Source organism: Globicephala melas, chromosome 9 (genome assembly GCF_963455315.2).
Source record: "Globicephala melas chromosome 9, mGloMel1.2, whole genome shotgun sequence".
NCBI classification, from domain to species: Eukaryota; Metazoa; Chordata; class Mammalia; order Artiodactyla; family Delphinidae; genus Globicephala; species Globicephala melas.
In genome coordinates this window covers 103,418,730-103,434,530 of record NC_083322.1, presented here as the reverse complement: position 1 = coordinate 103,434,530, position 15,801 = coordinate 103,418,730, and the positions used below count along the sequence as shown (strand labels likewise).

Sequence of the window (15,801 nt, the reverse complement as noted above, 5' to 3'; positions counted from 1 at the left end):
AAGGCTGCAGAAGCAAAGGAAGGGAGGATGAGCCTGAGAGCCTGTGTTCAAGGCTGAGGTAAGGACCGATGTCTCCGTTGCAGAGAAAGGTTTGGAGGCTGAGCAGTTGTTCCCATATGACTGAGTGGTATGAACTGTAGCACAGAAACCATTTGTTTCAACCGAAACAACTCACACTCGAAATCTCCCTGATAACCATCGCTTCGTGTCCTGGATTTTACATGGAGTAAGATGCACACATGGCACCTTTGTTGGTGGAGAAGCTGGTAGGTATGTTGATCAAGAATCGAGGGGTCTTCAGTTCTCAAGGCAGACTGTGGACCATGTACCCCTGGTTCATGCTGAGACAGTGCCTCTCAAAGCGTGGCCCCAGGCCAGCACCAGCATCACCGGGGCACTTGTTATCCAAGCAGATTCCCTGCTCACAGCCCAAACCTGAGTCAGAAGTGCTAGGGGGTGGGACCACTAACCGGTGTTTCTAGAGCCGTCCAGTGGTTGTTCTGTAAGCTGACCTTTGAAACCTGCTCTAAAAGGTGTGGTGGTAACACTGGATTTATGTCACTTCAAACAATTTGCTTGTTTCCGCTCTCTCTCCTGATAAGCCTGGTTCTCTGAACGTCCCCGTTAATCAAGTTTTTCTATGATTACTTGGAATTAATTGAATCAAACGATTGCAGATCCAGCCCATGTAGAAGGCCCCCGAATTGAAAATCACAGTCGGTGAAAAACACAGGATTATCATTCATAAAAATTTTATTTTAAAAATTTTTTTAAACTTTTAATTTTATGTTTGAGTATAGCCAGTTAACAATGTTGTGATTAAAAAAATAAAACAAATAAAAATCAATGTTGTGATAGTTTCAGGTGCACAGCAAAGTGACTCAGCCATACATATGCATGTATCCATTCTCCAAACTCCCCTCCCATCCAGGCTGCCACGTAACATTGAGCAGAGTTCCCTGTGCTATACAGTAGGTCCTTGTTGGTTATCCATTTTAAATATAGCAGCGTGTACATGTCCACTGATTCCAAACCCCCGGAATATCCCTTCCCCCTCTGCTAACCTAAGTTCATTCTCTAAGTCTGTGAGTCTGTTTCTGATTTGTAAATAAGTTCATTTGTATCATTTTAAATAACATGGCTTTCATTTCAGGAAAAAACTGGGAACACTTCATAGTCCTGAAATGGTAACTTTTTCACTGTCCTTCCTGAAAGGGAGTGGATAAAACATGCAGGGTAAAGCTAACTCTCCTAATTAAGTGCAACCTGCTTCTTCTTTCCAGGCCCAAACTGCTTTGCCGAGACCGCTGTCATCCCCGCCGGGAGGGAAGTGAAGACGGACGAGTGCACCGTCTGCCACTGCACCTACGAGGAGGGCACCTGGAGGATTGAGAGGCAGGCCATGTGCACCAGGCACGAGTGCCGGCAGATGTAGGGCTGGCCGCACGGACCACAGATGTTCTCTAGGATCCTTTCCCGATCTACCTGAACGTTCTGGATGCCTCTGGGAAATATCGACCGAAAGGAGCAGACTTTTGATGAGGAATTGTGGAAAACTGTTGGTACGTTTTCTTTTCTTGGTCACAACAACTGCAGGAGAAGGAAATGGACATATTTCCAAACATCGACAAGAACTTTGGGCAAAAAAGTCCACTTCTAAATAAATGTGCTATTTTCACAGTAAGTACACTAAAGTACACTATTATATATGAAATGTATTTCTATAATCCCTCTATTAGAGAGCTTCTATAAATGTTTTCTATAGATACAGATTAAAAATGCTGTGTTGTCAACTGTCCTCACTGCGTACCTGCATTACTTCTGCATTTCTGATTCCATCACGTGAGATTATTTGTGGTCGCTGATTCTCCTACGAATCTTGGAATAGTGCACCCATTAATGGATCATAAGATAAGGGAACTGATTTTCCCTGAGATCCTCTCCAAATTCTATTTCATTGCAGAGAGATATATAGTGTCGATCCTTAGAAGATCCAGTCGAATTCACACAAATATAATATTTCCTTCTTGTAACTTACTGCTTTTAGTATCTCCATTCTCAGTCATTTGGGAGATGCAGGTACAAAGATAACTGATACACGCTTTTTCTGTTCATTCAAAGCTCCCACGTCGTGGGCCACTGACGGATGCACGCAGATATTTCATTTTCACTTACTTGACTTTCTCTTCTAAACGTGACTTTACATCACGCCCCAAACTGAGGAACAGGATAGGCTGGATAATTTGCATCATTGGTACCTCACGTGGAAGCACACAGTCAAATAGGGGAACCCCTGTTTCTCTGGAGGAGAGGTAAGGGAAACTGAACCCCTGAAAAAGTCTATACCTGTAATCTACATGTGGCATGGACATTCCACCTCTCTAGCCCATGGACTTGTGGTTCTCCTGGGGACGATCCTGTCTCCTACATGGCAGGCATAGTCCAATCCTGAATGAGAGCCCTGTATTAGTCACTGTGCAAGAGCCCAATGAGAAAGCAGTTCTGTTGAATATATTAAAACAACAGTGCCGAAGGTCATGGGCAACGTTCCTGGAGTTACATGTCACTCCAAACCAACTCCACTTCTCTTCATTTGGATAAAAGAAGCCACTGCTAATCCCGCTGATCTGATCAGTGCATGTTATAGAATATTTCTGCCTTTATCAATCACATCAACACCTGACACATTGATGAAAAAGGTAACCAGAGTTTTAATAGGTTTAGGGAGAAAAAGCAGAACTATGGTCACTATTTAATGCCTTTAAAGCTTTTCCCCCATACATTTATTGATTCCAAAATTTTGAATTAAGCATCTAAGTACAAATTATTGTGACCACAAAAAAAGGAATAAATCATGGTTTCCTGCCTTCATGGACTTTTGGCCTCTGGTGCAACACAAATAAGAAATCAATCAATCACTGTGCATCGTGGTGGGAGCTGAACTAGAGGTTGGCAAAGGGTGGTCAAAGAGGCTTCATTCCATACAGAAGAAATCATTTAGTCATTAACGTTTGAATAGTACCCAAGAAAAATGGATACTTTTGTCATCACTAAAAAGTTGACCCATTGTGGACCTTATAACTGCAAAGCCACCACTAACTGAATCCTCAAGAAATTTACATATGCTTATATTTAATTTTTATCTTATCAAGAACACTTTGGGCCAAATGGGCTCTGCACACAGCTTTCCATGCAAATCCTCAGGGGAAGTACCATGTAGACGCTCTCAGGTGTGATCAGCTTTCCAGAACTTACTTTTTGTATTAAAGGCTACTAGAAATCAGCCATCTCTCCATCATCCAAGGGAAGATTTTTATGAGCCAAGGTTATATCAAGGTATGATTTTGTCAACAAATGGCCCCAGCCTCCTGGGGAGGTGGGTCAGCAGGGATGTCTCAGCACACAAGCAGCCTCTTCTCACCCCAGCAGACATGCTGCAACTAGACAGACCCCATCAAGGGGGCCCAGAGTCTCCCTGCTCCCCTTGGTGATGTCGCTCCTCCCAGGTGGGCAGTGAGCTTGGAAATCATGGCGATGGCTCCTCAAACGTGGTGAGAATTCCAGGAAACCTGGTATTTTGTTGCACAGAGAGCGTGAACCTGACACCGTCCTGTGAAATTGTCTAAACTCGCGTGACCCACCCTTGTCCCAGGCATGCTCCAGGCTGGAGCCCCAGGGCCATTATTACAGTAAAGTAACCCCTGCCCCTCCTCTTCCCACATAAGGATGACTCATAACCAAACACAGGGCAGAACATGGATTAACAACACTGCATAAGCTTCATGTAGAATGATACTATTTGCATTGTTGTCCAAGAGAAACGTGATTCTCAGGTTCTTTATTTCATGCTGTTGATATTAGACTTTCACATCCATAAAGTATATCGGGGGAAATTTTGGTTTCCTCCTCTCTTTCCATAGAACATTTTGCTGAGATTCCTAATGATGAAAACTGCTCTAACAGAGGAAAGTATGGGTCCAAGTTACTGATTTCAAAATACGGTTTTGACATAGTACTGAAAAGGGAGCCTCAAAATTCTAGTGCAGAAGTGATTGGAGAGCCATAATTCTTAAAATTCAAATAGGCCTACTCCATGAGTACCTCATAAATGTTGTTGAATGGTTTATTCAAGTGAAAAAAAGGAAACCATGCTTACCAATGTATTACATGAATTTATTTAAAATGTTTCAACCTATATCAATATCTGAAAACCTGAAGCTACTTGTATAAGCAATAGTGACTCTGGAATTTTCTAATCTGATGTTTTAGATTTTCAAATTAGATTCATTCTTTCAGCCACAGGCTCTTTCCTTGTTGGATGGATCCGTCAGTACTTGTACATTTCACAGAAGCTCGTATTTCACTACTGCACACAACAAATGTTAGCTGCACCCTTCGCCACATGCCAGAGTGTGCAGTACAGATGGAGACCTGAGTGTATGCTTGACCTCAAGGAATTTATATGCCTTGAAACTAATATTTGATTAGTTTCTTTTCAATCTTTTCACACCTTCAATGTCTTCATCTCCTGTGTGCAGTAAAACATAAAGAGATGAATTCTTAAACAATTTAAAATTTGTGGCATCATGCATAACTTTAATAAACTCTTCTCTTCACTCCCCCAATGTAAGTGTTGTATGTGTACAATGTTAAAAAATGCCCAAAAAATTTCAGAGAATTCAGATGTTTTCGCTTTTGTTTTTGTTTTGATTTTAAGCATTGAAATGGACTTCTTAATGTGTCCATTAGTTGAAACATGAAAAATACACAGTTTCTAACAAGCATTATTGAAAACTGCATCGGTTATTTTAAACATAGATTACTGAAACATAGAAAAAACAAAAGTATAGACACAAGCCAAATTAGCAAATATTAACAACTCACTCTATTTGCTTTAATAGGCAAGAGAGCAAGTCTTCTTTTTATTAATTTTAAAAAGTCAGATGTTATTGTGTTGCATTGGAGGACACATCTGACTTTTTAGAATTAATAAAAAATTAACAAAGGTGACCTAGATGTCATCCCATTGGCACAGGGGACAGTTCCAGGCGTCCCAGTTAGTGGGCACCATTGGTGACAGCATATGGCTTCTCTGGCCAATAAAATTTGCAACATAATATTCTTACTAGACCTGCCCACTTACTATCACTCCGATGGCTGATGCAGTCATTTTTCCTGAATAATCTGGTTTAGAGCGAGCAATTCACTTATTCTAGAATAAATGCATTTTTACGGTTCGTACTTTTCACATTCCAGCTGCCACTCTTCATGGTTCCACAGTAGAACTGGTCCATGCTCCTCACTCCAAAGCAACCTCCCCAGTCTACGATTTTAGTTTCCTAAACATAGATTTCCATTTTGACTGAATGCTCCCAACTGCACACAGAACAGCCAGACTCCTCAGCATGGCAGACTCGCATCTTTACATGTGGATCCTGGTCCACACCCTGACCCGGCCCTGCTGGCTCTCAGCACCTTAGGATCGGGCTGCCTCAGACTGGGCTCTGAACCTGCCTCTACCTCCCATCCCTGCCTTTTCAGCACAGGGAGAGATGAGCCACTTTTCAGTATCAAACTCAAAGGCCATTACTTGTGAAGCTTCTTTAGTCCTAATTGGACAGTCATTTTATACCCTGCCATACTATTCATTTGGTATCTTATTTTAGCATGATTTATTTTTTCTATTTTTTGAAGTATAGTTGATTTACAATGTTGTGTTAATTTCTGCTGTACAGCAAAGTAACTCAGTTATATATATATATATATATATATATATATATATATATATGTTCTTTTTCTAATATATTCCTTTCCATTATGGTTTATCACAGGATACTGAATACAGTTCCTTTGCTATACAGTAGGACCTTGTTGTTTATCCATCCTATATATAATAGTTTGTATCTGCTAATCCCAAACTCCAATCCATCCCTCCCCCACCCCTCCTCCCCCTTGGCAAGCACAAATCTCTTCTCTAGGTCCGTGAGTCTGATTCTGTTTCACAGATAAGTTCGTCTGTGTCATACTTTAGACTCCACACATAAGCAATATCATATGATATTTGTCTTTCTTTGTCTGACCTACTTCACTTAGTATGATAATCTCCAGGTCCATTCATGTTGCTGCAAATGGCACAACTTCATTCCTTTTTATGGCTGAGTAGTATTCCATTGTATATATGTACCACATATATTAGATGGCTTCCATGTCTTGGCTGTTGTGAATAGTGTATTTTAGCATGATTTTGAAATATCGTACTTTGCATTATAGTTCACTTTATTTTTGCTCTATTCTTTACTCTAAAATCGCTTTAATTCAGGCTATGGACCATTCCATCCCCAGAATATCAGCCAGTACCTTTATGTTAAAGGTTTATTGAGTTGTTGTCAATACATAAATTTAGTTATTTGCTGCCCTTGTTTAAGGCCAACATGTTTCTTGAAGAGCAACTCAAAGCTCCCATTACTATTTGCCTGCCCGGCGGTCTCTTGGTGTCTCAGTTGACTTGCAGACCTCAAAGGTCCAGGGCCAGGAACCTGAGGCCTACCCAGTCCCCAGTGTTGCAGAGTTTAGGGTGAGTAGCCATGAGACAGTCATTGGCCATTTGTGATGCAAGTCAGGAAACAAATGGCTTTTGGTGTAAAATTTCTGATGCTAAATGTAATTTCTTATACTGAGGAGACACTGGTACTTACTGATGATAAAACAAGTCAGGTTCACAGTTTTGGTATTTCTTTACTGATTATTTCTAACTTTTGGAATATAAATCTCTTATCTTTGACTTTCTTTTACTATTTTGAGTATTTCTGAATATTTTAATTTTTTTACATAACATAATGAAACACCTCAATAGGTATCTGATGAATTAATAAATCAATGAACTGAGTTATCAGTACAGAACTACAAGTTTCCATGGCTTGTTGGAAAAGTGTTACAAAGTGATGGTTGTCTATATTTCACCATGGTCAAACTGTGAAGAACCTGCTGCTCTAACTTAACACAGAAATGTGGAAATTAAGTACAAATGCCGAATTTTAAAAGTAATAAATTCCATTGAACATAGTGACACTGGACAGTCATGCTGGCCAAGAGCACTCAACTGGAGTTTCAATAACATTCAGAAAATGTAAATGAAAATGTGCCCCAACTGCTTGGCACATGGGCGTTTTATGGTCTAAGAACTATATTCTGTTTAACGCCTACCTGTTAAGTTCAGAGAAGTATATAAAGCCAGTGGCTGCCACATTACTGAGACACAGAATTATCAAAAATAATTCAAAGGAGGGACTTCCCTGGTGGAGCAGTGGTTAAGAATCTGACTGACAATGCAGGGGACACAGGTTTGAGCCCTGGTCCAGGAGTATCCCACATGCCAGGGAGCAACTAAGCCCATGCACCACAACTACTGAGCCGGTACTCTAGAGCCCGCGAGCAACAACTGCTGAGCCGGATGCCACAACTACTGAAGCCCATGTGCCTAGAGCTCATGCTCTACAACAAGAGAAGCCACTGCAATGAGAAGGCTGCACACTGCACCAAAGAGTAGCCCCTGCTCGCTGCAACTAGAGAAAGCGCACATGCAGCAACGAAGACCCAACACAGCCAATAAATAAATAAATAAATAAATTTTTAAAAAATCAAAAATCAAACCTGCAGTCATTTTAGTACATTACTGACACAGTCTGATGAATAAAAACAATTGTAAATATTGACACCTAAGTTTTAAATTCATTTCAAAAAATACAAACATACAAAAAATACAATTTTATTTAATATTCAATAACATTTAATGATTAATTTCCTATTTTAAAAAATTGCTGTAATTAATTTCAGGCCTATTGCCTTTCAGTATACTTTATGGGAATATTGGTTTTCCCATTTTCTTTATTTATTATACTTATATTATCAAATGAATACAATTCTATGTTTATTTCTACTTGATTTCAGGGATTATTTCCTTTGGAAGCATGTATTTTCTATAATTAAAATGAAAACGAGTGGAAAGTATCCAATAAGTAATGTCTTTCTATGAAATTATTAGCACCCTATATATAACAGAGTTACTTATTTTGTAGTTTGAAATAATCCACTATTAGGCAATCAATAAATGCATATTTTAAGCCAAGAGTTATGCAGTTTCCCCAGGCAGTAGTTAACATTATCTCCTTTTTTTGCAGAAAAGTAAATGTAAGCTCAGAAAGTTCAGAAACGAGTTCAAGTTTCATTCCATTGAATGACGGGCTTGAGTTAAGAAGCAGACTGTGATGATAATCTCAATAGATGCAGAAAAAGCTTTTGACAAAAGTCAACACACATTTATGATAAAAACTCTCCAGAAAGTAGGCATAGAGAGAACTTAACATAATAAAGCCCATATATGACAAACCCACAGCCAACATCATTCTCAGTGGTGAAAAACTGAAACCATTTATATTAAGATCAGGAACAAGACAAGGTTGCTCACTCTCAACACTATTATTGAACATAGTTTTGGAAGTTTTAGCCACAGCAATTAGAGAAGAAAAAGAAATAAAAGGAATCCAAACTGCAAAAGAAGTAAAACTGTCACTGTTTGTAGATGACATGATACTATACATAGAGAATCCTAAAGAGGCTACAAGAAAACTAGTAGAGCTAACCAGAAAACTAGTAGAGCTAACATAGAGAATCCTAAAGAGGCTACCAGAAAACTAGTAGAGCTAATGAATTTGGTAAAGTAGCAGGATACAAAATTAATACAGAGATATTTCTTGCATTTCTATACACTAATGATGAAAAATCTGAAAGAGAAATTAAGGAACCACTCCCATTTACCACTGCAACAAAAAGAATAAAATACCTAGGAATAAACCCACCTAAGGAGACAAAAGACCTGTATGCAGAAAACTTTAAGACACTGATGAAAGAAATTAAAGATAATACAAACATATGGAGAGATATACCATGTTCTTTGATTGGAAGAATCAACATTGTGAAAATGACTATACTACCCAAAGCAATCTATAGATTCAATGCAATCCCTATCAAACTACCAATGGCATTTTTCACAGAACTAGAGCAAAATATTTCACAATTTGTATGGAAACACAAAAGACCGCAAATAGCCAAAGCAATCTTGAGAAAGAAAAACGGAGCTGGAGGAATCAGGCTCCCTGACTTCAGACTATACTACAAATCTACAGAAATCAAGACACTATGGTACTGGCACAAAAACAGAAATATAGATTAATGGAACAGGATAGAAAGCCCAGAGATAAACCCATGCACATATGGTCACCTTATCTTTGATAAAGGAGGCAAGAATATAGAAAGGAGAAAAGATAGCCTCTTCAATAAGTGGTGCTGGGAAAACTGGACAGCAACATGTAAAAGAATGAAATTAGAACACTCCCTAACACCATACACAAAAATAAACTCAAAATGGATTAAAGATCTAAATGTAAGGTCAGACACTATAAAACTCTTAGAGGAAAACATAGGCAGAACACTCTATGACATAAATCACAGCCAGATCCTTTTTGACCCACCTCCTAGAGAAATGGAAGTAAAAACAAACATAAACAAATGGGACCTAATGAAACTTAAAAGCTTTTGCACAGCAAAAGAAACCATAAACAAGATGAAAAGACAACCCTCAGAATGGGAGAAAATATTTGCAAATGAAGCAATTGACAAAGTATTAATCTCCAAAATATACAAGCAGCTCATGCAGCTCAGTATCAAAAAAACATACAACACAATCCAAAAATGGGCAGAAGAGCTAAACAGACATTTCTTCAAAGAAGATCTACAGACTGCCAACAAACACATGGAAGGATGCTCAACATCACTAATCATTAGAGAAATGCAAATCAAACCTACAATGAGGGGACTTCCTTGGTGACTCAGTGGTTAAGAATCCGCCTTCCAATGCAGGAGACATGGGTTCGAGCCCTGGTCCAGGAAGATCCCACATGCCACGGAGCAACTAAGCCCATGCACCACAACTACTGAGGCTGTGCTCTAGAGCTTGCGAGCCACAACTACTGAGCCCACATGCTGCAACTACTGAAGCCTGCACTCCTAGAGCCCACGCTCCACAACAGGAGAAGCTACTGCAATGAGAAGCCCGCACACTGCAACAAAGAGTAGCCCCCACTCACCGCAACTAGAGAAAACCCACGCACAGCAATGAAGACTCAACACAGCCAATAAATAAAGTAATTAATTAATTTAAAAAAATCTACAATGATGTATCACCTCACACTGGTCAGAACGGCCTTCATCAAAAAATCTACAAACAATAAATGTTGGAGAGGGTGTGGAGAAACAGGAACCCTCTTGTACTGTTGGTGGGAATGTAAATTGATACAGCCACTATGGAAAACAGTATAGAGGTTCCTTATGAAACTAAAAATAGAACTACCATATGACCCAGCAATCCCACTACTAGACATATACCCTGAAAAAACCATAACTCAATAAGAGTCATGTACCACAATGTTCATTAGAGCACTATTTACAATAGCCAGGACATGGAAGCAACCTAAGTGTCTATCAACAGATGAATGGATAAAGAAGATGTGGCACATACATACAATGGAATATTGCTCAGCCACAGAAAGAAAGGAAACTGAGTTATTTGTAGTGAGGTGGATGGACCTAGAGTCTGTCATACAGAGTGAAGTAAGTCAGAAAGAGTAAAACAAATACTGTATGCTAACACATATATATGGAATCCAAAAAAAAAAAAAAAGGTTCTGAAGAACCTAGGGGCAGACAGGAATAAAGACGCAGATATAGAAAATGGACTTGAGGACATGGGGAGGGGGAAGGGTAATCTGGGACGAAGTGAGAGAGTGGCATGGACATATATACACTACCAAATGTAAAATAGGTAGCTAGTGGGAAGCAGCCACATAGCACAGGGAGATCAGCTCAGTGCTTTGTGACCACCTAGACGGGTGTGATAGGGAGGGGGGGAAGGAGACGCAAGAGGGAGGAGATATGGGGATATATGTATAGGTATAGCTGATTCACTTTGTTATACAGCAGAAACTAACAACACAACATTGTAAAGCAATTATACTCCAATAGAGATGTTAAAAAAAAAAAAAACAGACTGTGCTTTATATCAGAGCCTAGGACTTTAAAGCAGAGCCTTCAGAAATTCGATAGGAATTTCCAAAATGCTCTTCCTCTCTATTCCACACAAATATAGGGAACGAACAGCCACAGATTCCCCTAATTCTACTAAGGCAATCTCGACAGTTGTGAGACTGAAAGGTAATTCCTCACAAAATATGATTCCCTAGTCTAAATGTTTGTTGTATACTTTTACTCCTAACCAAACTATATCTAGATCTCTTGTTAAAAGAGTATTCAAGCATCAGTAGTGGTTTTTATATCTTTGTTTAGGTATGGTCCTTACATTGAAATTTATAAAATATGACCAAATATTAGGACCCACTTTCCTGAAACTAAATGAAGTAAGCTGCCATTTACTGTGTGCCGATTATATGCCACGTACTATAATAGATATCTCAGATTCTCTCATCTGATTTCTTCCTTTTGTCAACTTTGCTGTCTCAATGTGGAAATTAAGACGTGGTAGATGACGTGTCTGAGTTTCAGTGATAGAGCCAAGGCCATGCCTGTCTGGTCCCATTTCCCTGCATGGGGCACAGTCAGGGCTGGAATGGGTGGTACCACCTGCATCAAGTATTCTTCCGGAGGAGTATCAGCTGACCTCCTTCAACCAGTGATATCATGTTACAGATATTTCTTGAGTGTATCCTATAGGTCAAGTATGGTTTAGCCCTGGATGACCAAGAAATGTATGGCCTTTGGGCCAATGGAACTCTTGGTCTAGGACACCTACAGAGTCCTTAAGTCAGTAAAAACAGGGATGACATTAAATTCCACTTTGAACTTTTGCATAAAGTCATTAACTTGTATCAGTATCATCATTTATAATTTAAAATAAAAAATCTTGATACCTCCTGATATATAGTAGAGATTGAATTATGAGGTTAAGATTGTATGGAGCCAATGACTTTAAAAAAGTATTAAGTGTCTTCTTGGGTTAGTTATACTCTGCACATGTTTTTTCATTTAATTCTCGTAAACTTCAGTTTAATTTAACTCACATAAATTAATTATAAATATAATCTTCACACATTATATTGGGTTGGCCAAAAGGTTCGTTCTTTTATTTCCATAAAATGGCTCTACTAGTACTTAGTTGTCTTTAACTTCATTCGAAACAATTTTGTTAGATTGTATGTGACAGCTATCATATCAGCGTGCATTTTAAAAAAGACAGCAAAATTGGCGAATTTTGTGTAGCCATTTTAATATTGAAAATGGAAGATAAAAGGCAACAGTTTCAGCATATTATGCTTCATTATTTCAAGAAAGGTAAAAATGCAACTGAAATGCAAAGAAAGATTTGTGCAGTGTATGGAGAAGCTGCTGTGACTGATCGAATGTGTGAAAAGGGGTTTGCAAGGTTTCGTGCCAGAGATCTCTTGCTGGACGATGCTCCACGGTGGGGTAGACCAGTTGAAGTTGACAGCGATCAAATCGAGACATGGAGAACAATCAAGGTTATACTACGCGGGAGATAGCCGACATACTCAGAATATCCAAATCAAGAACTGAAAATCATTTGCACCAGCTTGGTTATGTTAATCACTTTGATGTTTGGGTTCCACATAAGTTAAGCGAAAACAACCATCTTGACTGTATTTCAGCTTATAATTCTCTACTTAAATGTAATGAAAATGTTCCGTTTTTAAAACAAATTGTGATGGGCGATGAAAAGTGGATACTGTACAATAATGTGGAACGGAAGAGATCATGGGGCAAGCAAAATGAACCACCACCAACCACACCAAAGGCTGGCTCTTCATCCAAAGAAGGTGATGTTGTGTATATGGTGGGACTGGAAAGGAATCCTCTATTATGAGCTCCTTCCAGAAAACCAAACAATTAATTTCAACAAGTACTGCTCCCAATTAGACCAACTGAAAGTGGCACTCGACGAAGTGTCCGGAATTAGTCAACAGAAAACGCATACTCTTCCATCAGGATAACGCAAGGCCGCATGTTTCTTTGATGACCAGGCAAAAACTGTTGCAGCTTGGCTGGGAAGTTCTCATTCACCCGCTGTATTCAGACATTGCACCTTTGGATTTCCATTGATTTTGGTCTTTATAAAATTCTCTTAATGGAAAAAATTTCAATTCCTTGGAAGACTGTAAAAGGCACCTGGAACAGTTCTTTGCTCAAAAAGATAAAAAGTTTTGGGAAGATGGAATTATGAAGTTGCCTGAAAAACGGCAGAAGGTAGTGGAACAAAAAGGTAAATATGCTGTTCAATAAAGTTCTTGGTGAAAATGAAAAATGTGTCTTTTATTTTTACCTAAAAACTGAAGGAACTTTTTTGCCAACCCAACATGATATTAAATCTGTGATTTCAAAGCACATGCTATTTCTCAAAACAAAACCAAAGACTGTCCCCAGTGCAAACAATTCCAGTGGCAGTGGGAGTGGTTGAGGGGGTGAGAAGGTCCCTCTGGGCAGCAGTCGGCAGACCCTGGCCAGGTCAGTCCAGTAGCTCCCACCCTCCCTGTTTTCTCTAGAAGAAAGCATTCCTACTTAAAAATAGGCATCAGTGCAATAAAGGAGCTTCATATAAAATATGATTTCCTACTGATCTTTTTGTAGGTTTGGATTAATTATGGTAAATCAATACCACAGAAATGTAGATCTTACAAATAGCGACACTGAAGTAAGAATCAAAATTTGTCCTCTATTTATGTAAAAACTAAATGTCTTTAGAGAACAGACTGGTGGTGGCCAAGGGGGAGGGGGTTAGGGGAGGCATGGAGTGGGAGGCTGGGGTGAGCAGATGTAAGCTGTTATATACAGGATGGATAAACAACAAGGTCCTACTGTATAGCACAAGGAACTCTATTCAATATCATCTTATGAACCATAATGGAAAATAATATTAAAAAAGAATGTATATATATAACTGAATCACTTTGCTGTACAGCGGTAATTAACACAACATTGTAAATCAACTATACTTCAATTAAAAAAAATAAGTGCCTTTAAAAGAAACATAATGGGCTTTTTTAGTACAATAAACAACATACCTACCCTTGAAAGGACAGATAATGTTATATACTAATAAGGGGGGAACGTAAAGGGAATGATTAATTTGGGTCTGGAACCAAAACGGAAAGGTTGAAATTTAGACTAATATAGATTTTAAAGTGTGTTAGAAACCTTTAAAATATTGAGGAATATGATTTAAAGGCTCAAAAATTACAGTATATAATGAATCCCTTTCTTAAAAAAATAAAGAAAATACATTTTAAAAAGTAGTCTTTGGGAGAGATAATTTCCCTCAATATATTCCTCAGAACTATCTGTATTTTCCAGCTGGAAGCTTCTTCCCATACATGCGTGCATCTAAACACATGGTTAAACATTTACCCTCTGAATTCACCGAGATCTGAAGTATATATGTAAATATAAGTAGGATCAGATTGAAACAAAACAAGCAAGAGACAAAAGAAGCAATGCATCACTGGGTAGGCATTTCTTTTGGATCAATACCATAAAAAATACAGATCTTACAAATAGTGACACTGAAATAAGAATCAAAAGTTGATGTCCGACATCAAAGAAAGACAGATGGAAGTTGTAAAAGGAGTGTGGAGCAGACTGAGAGAGATGCTACTCAGGACTCTGTCATTCTAATTTGTCTCTGTAAATTCATAGTCTATTACTGTTTGCTCATAGCTTTAAGTATAAGCATGCATATATACATATATGTATTTAATTGTGTTATTTACTACTTATTTGAATTAATTTTAAAAAATAATTTTAGATACTGATTCCACAGACCCAGTATTTGAAAATGAAAACAAAAACAAAATCAAATTATTTTAAATGGCATCATTTACAAATACGTGTGATGACTTATGAGGTACCAGATGAATATAAAACCATAGGTTCCTGTTCTCATTTTTAACAGACTGTTGCAGGGATTGTATTTACTACATTTATGAATTACACACAGTTTCCCTATAGACTGAGAGTGATGATGTATTTTTAAAGTCATTTAGTGAAAGCGAGTCTGCCTGTAAGTGTTCATGTCCTGTGCAAGTTTATCAGACAACATTGACTTTATCTACCAAGTGTAACAATGAAGAATTCTCCAACCACCATTTTTCCTGCTTATCTGACAGACAGAGAATATCATGCTCAGTGTTGAAGATACTTGGGGAATTCCTGTTGGGGAAAAAGAGACGAGGAAATTGATCTAAAGGGAATGTCCATGATGCTTTTAGGAACAAGGGCTAGAACATGCTAGTTGGAGGGATGGATCTGGGACCAGCAGAGGATGGTAGGAGTGAACAGGCATAGGCAAGTGGGTCCCATCCCTGGCCTAGGCCTTATTCCACATCCACAGAATCAAAATCACCAGAAACAACGGCCAGAGCAGCCTTTGAACATTTATCCTTAATAGATGTTTGCAATCTCTTTGCTTTATGTAACTTAGCAGTTAAGACTTTGGCCACTGGAGGCTGGTTCTAACCCCAGCTCCACCACTTACTGAATGTTGACCAAGTCCATGCTACCTACCTCCAACTCTCACCCCGCTCATCAGTAAAATAGAGACTGTAGTACCAACCCTTAAGATAATTAAATGAGTTAATATTTGTAAAAAACACAGACTAGAATAGATCATATTTATATGGCACAAGGTCCATATAAAAGTGTTCACTGCTTAACACATTGGAA

At 38.6% G+C, this 15,801-nt stretch overlaps 1 protein-coding gene across 2 annotated transcripts in view; it reads left to right on the top strand.

Moving 5' to 3' along the window:
• Positions 1 to 1,798, top strand: part of VWC2 (von Willebrand factor C domain containing 2) — a 116,935-nt gene extending 115,137 nt beyond the window's left edge. For both annotated transcript variants that reach the window (XM_060304936.1, XM_030871345.2), the window contains exon 4: positions 1,284 to 1,798. In XM_060304936.1, coding sequence (XP_060160919.1) covers positions 1,284 to 1,435 — 152 coding nt within the window. In that variant the 3' untranslated portion in view covers positions 1,436 to 1,798. The remainder of the gene's footprint in view (positions 1 to 1,283) is intronic.
• The last annotated feature ends 14,003 nt before the right edge of the window (positions 1,799 to 15,801 follow it).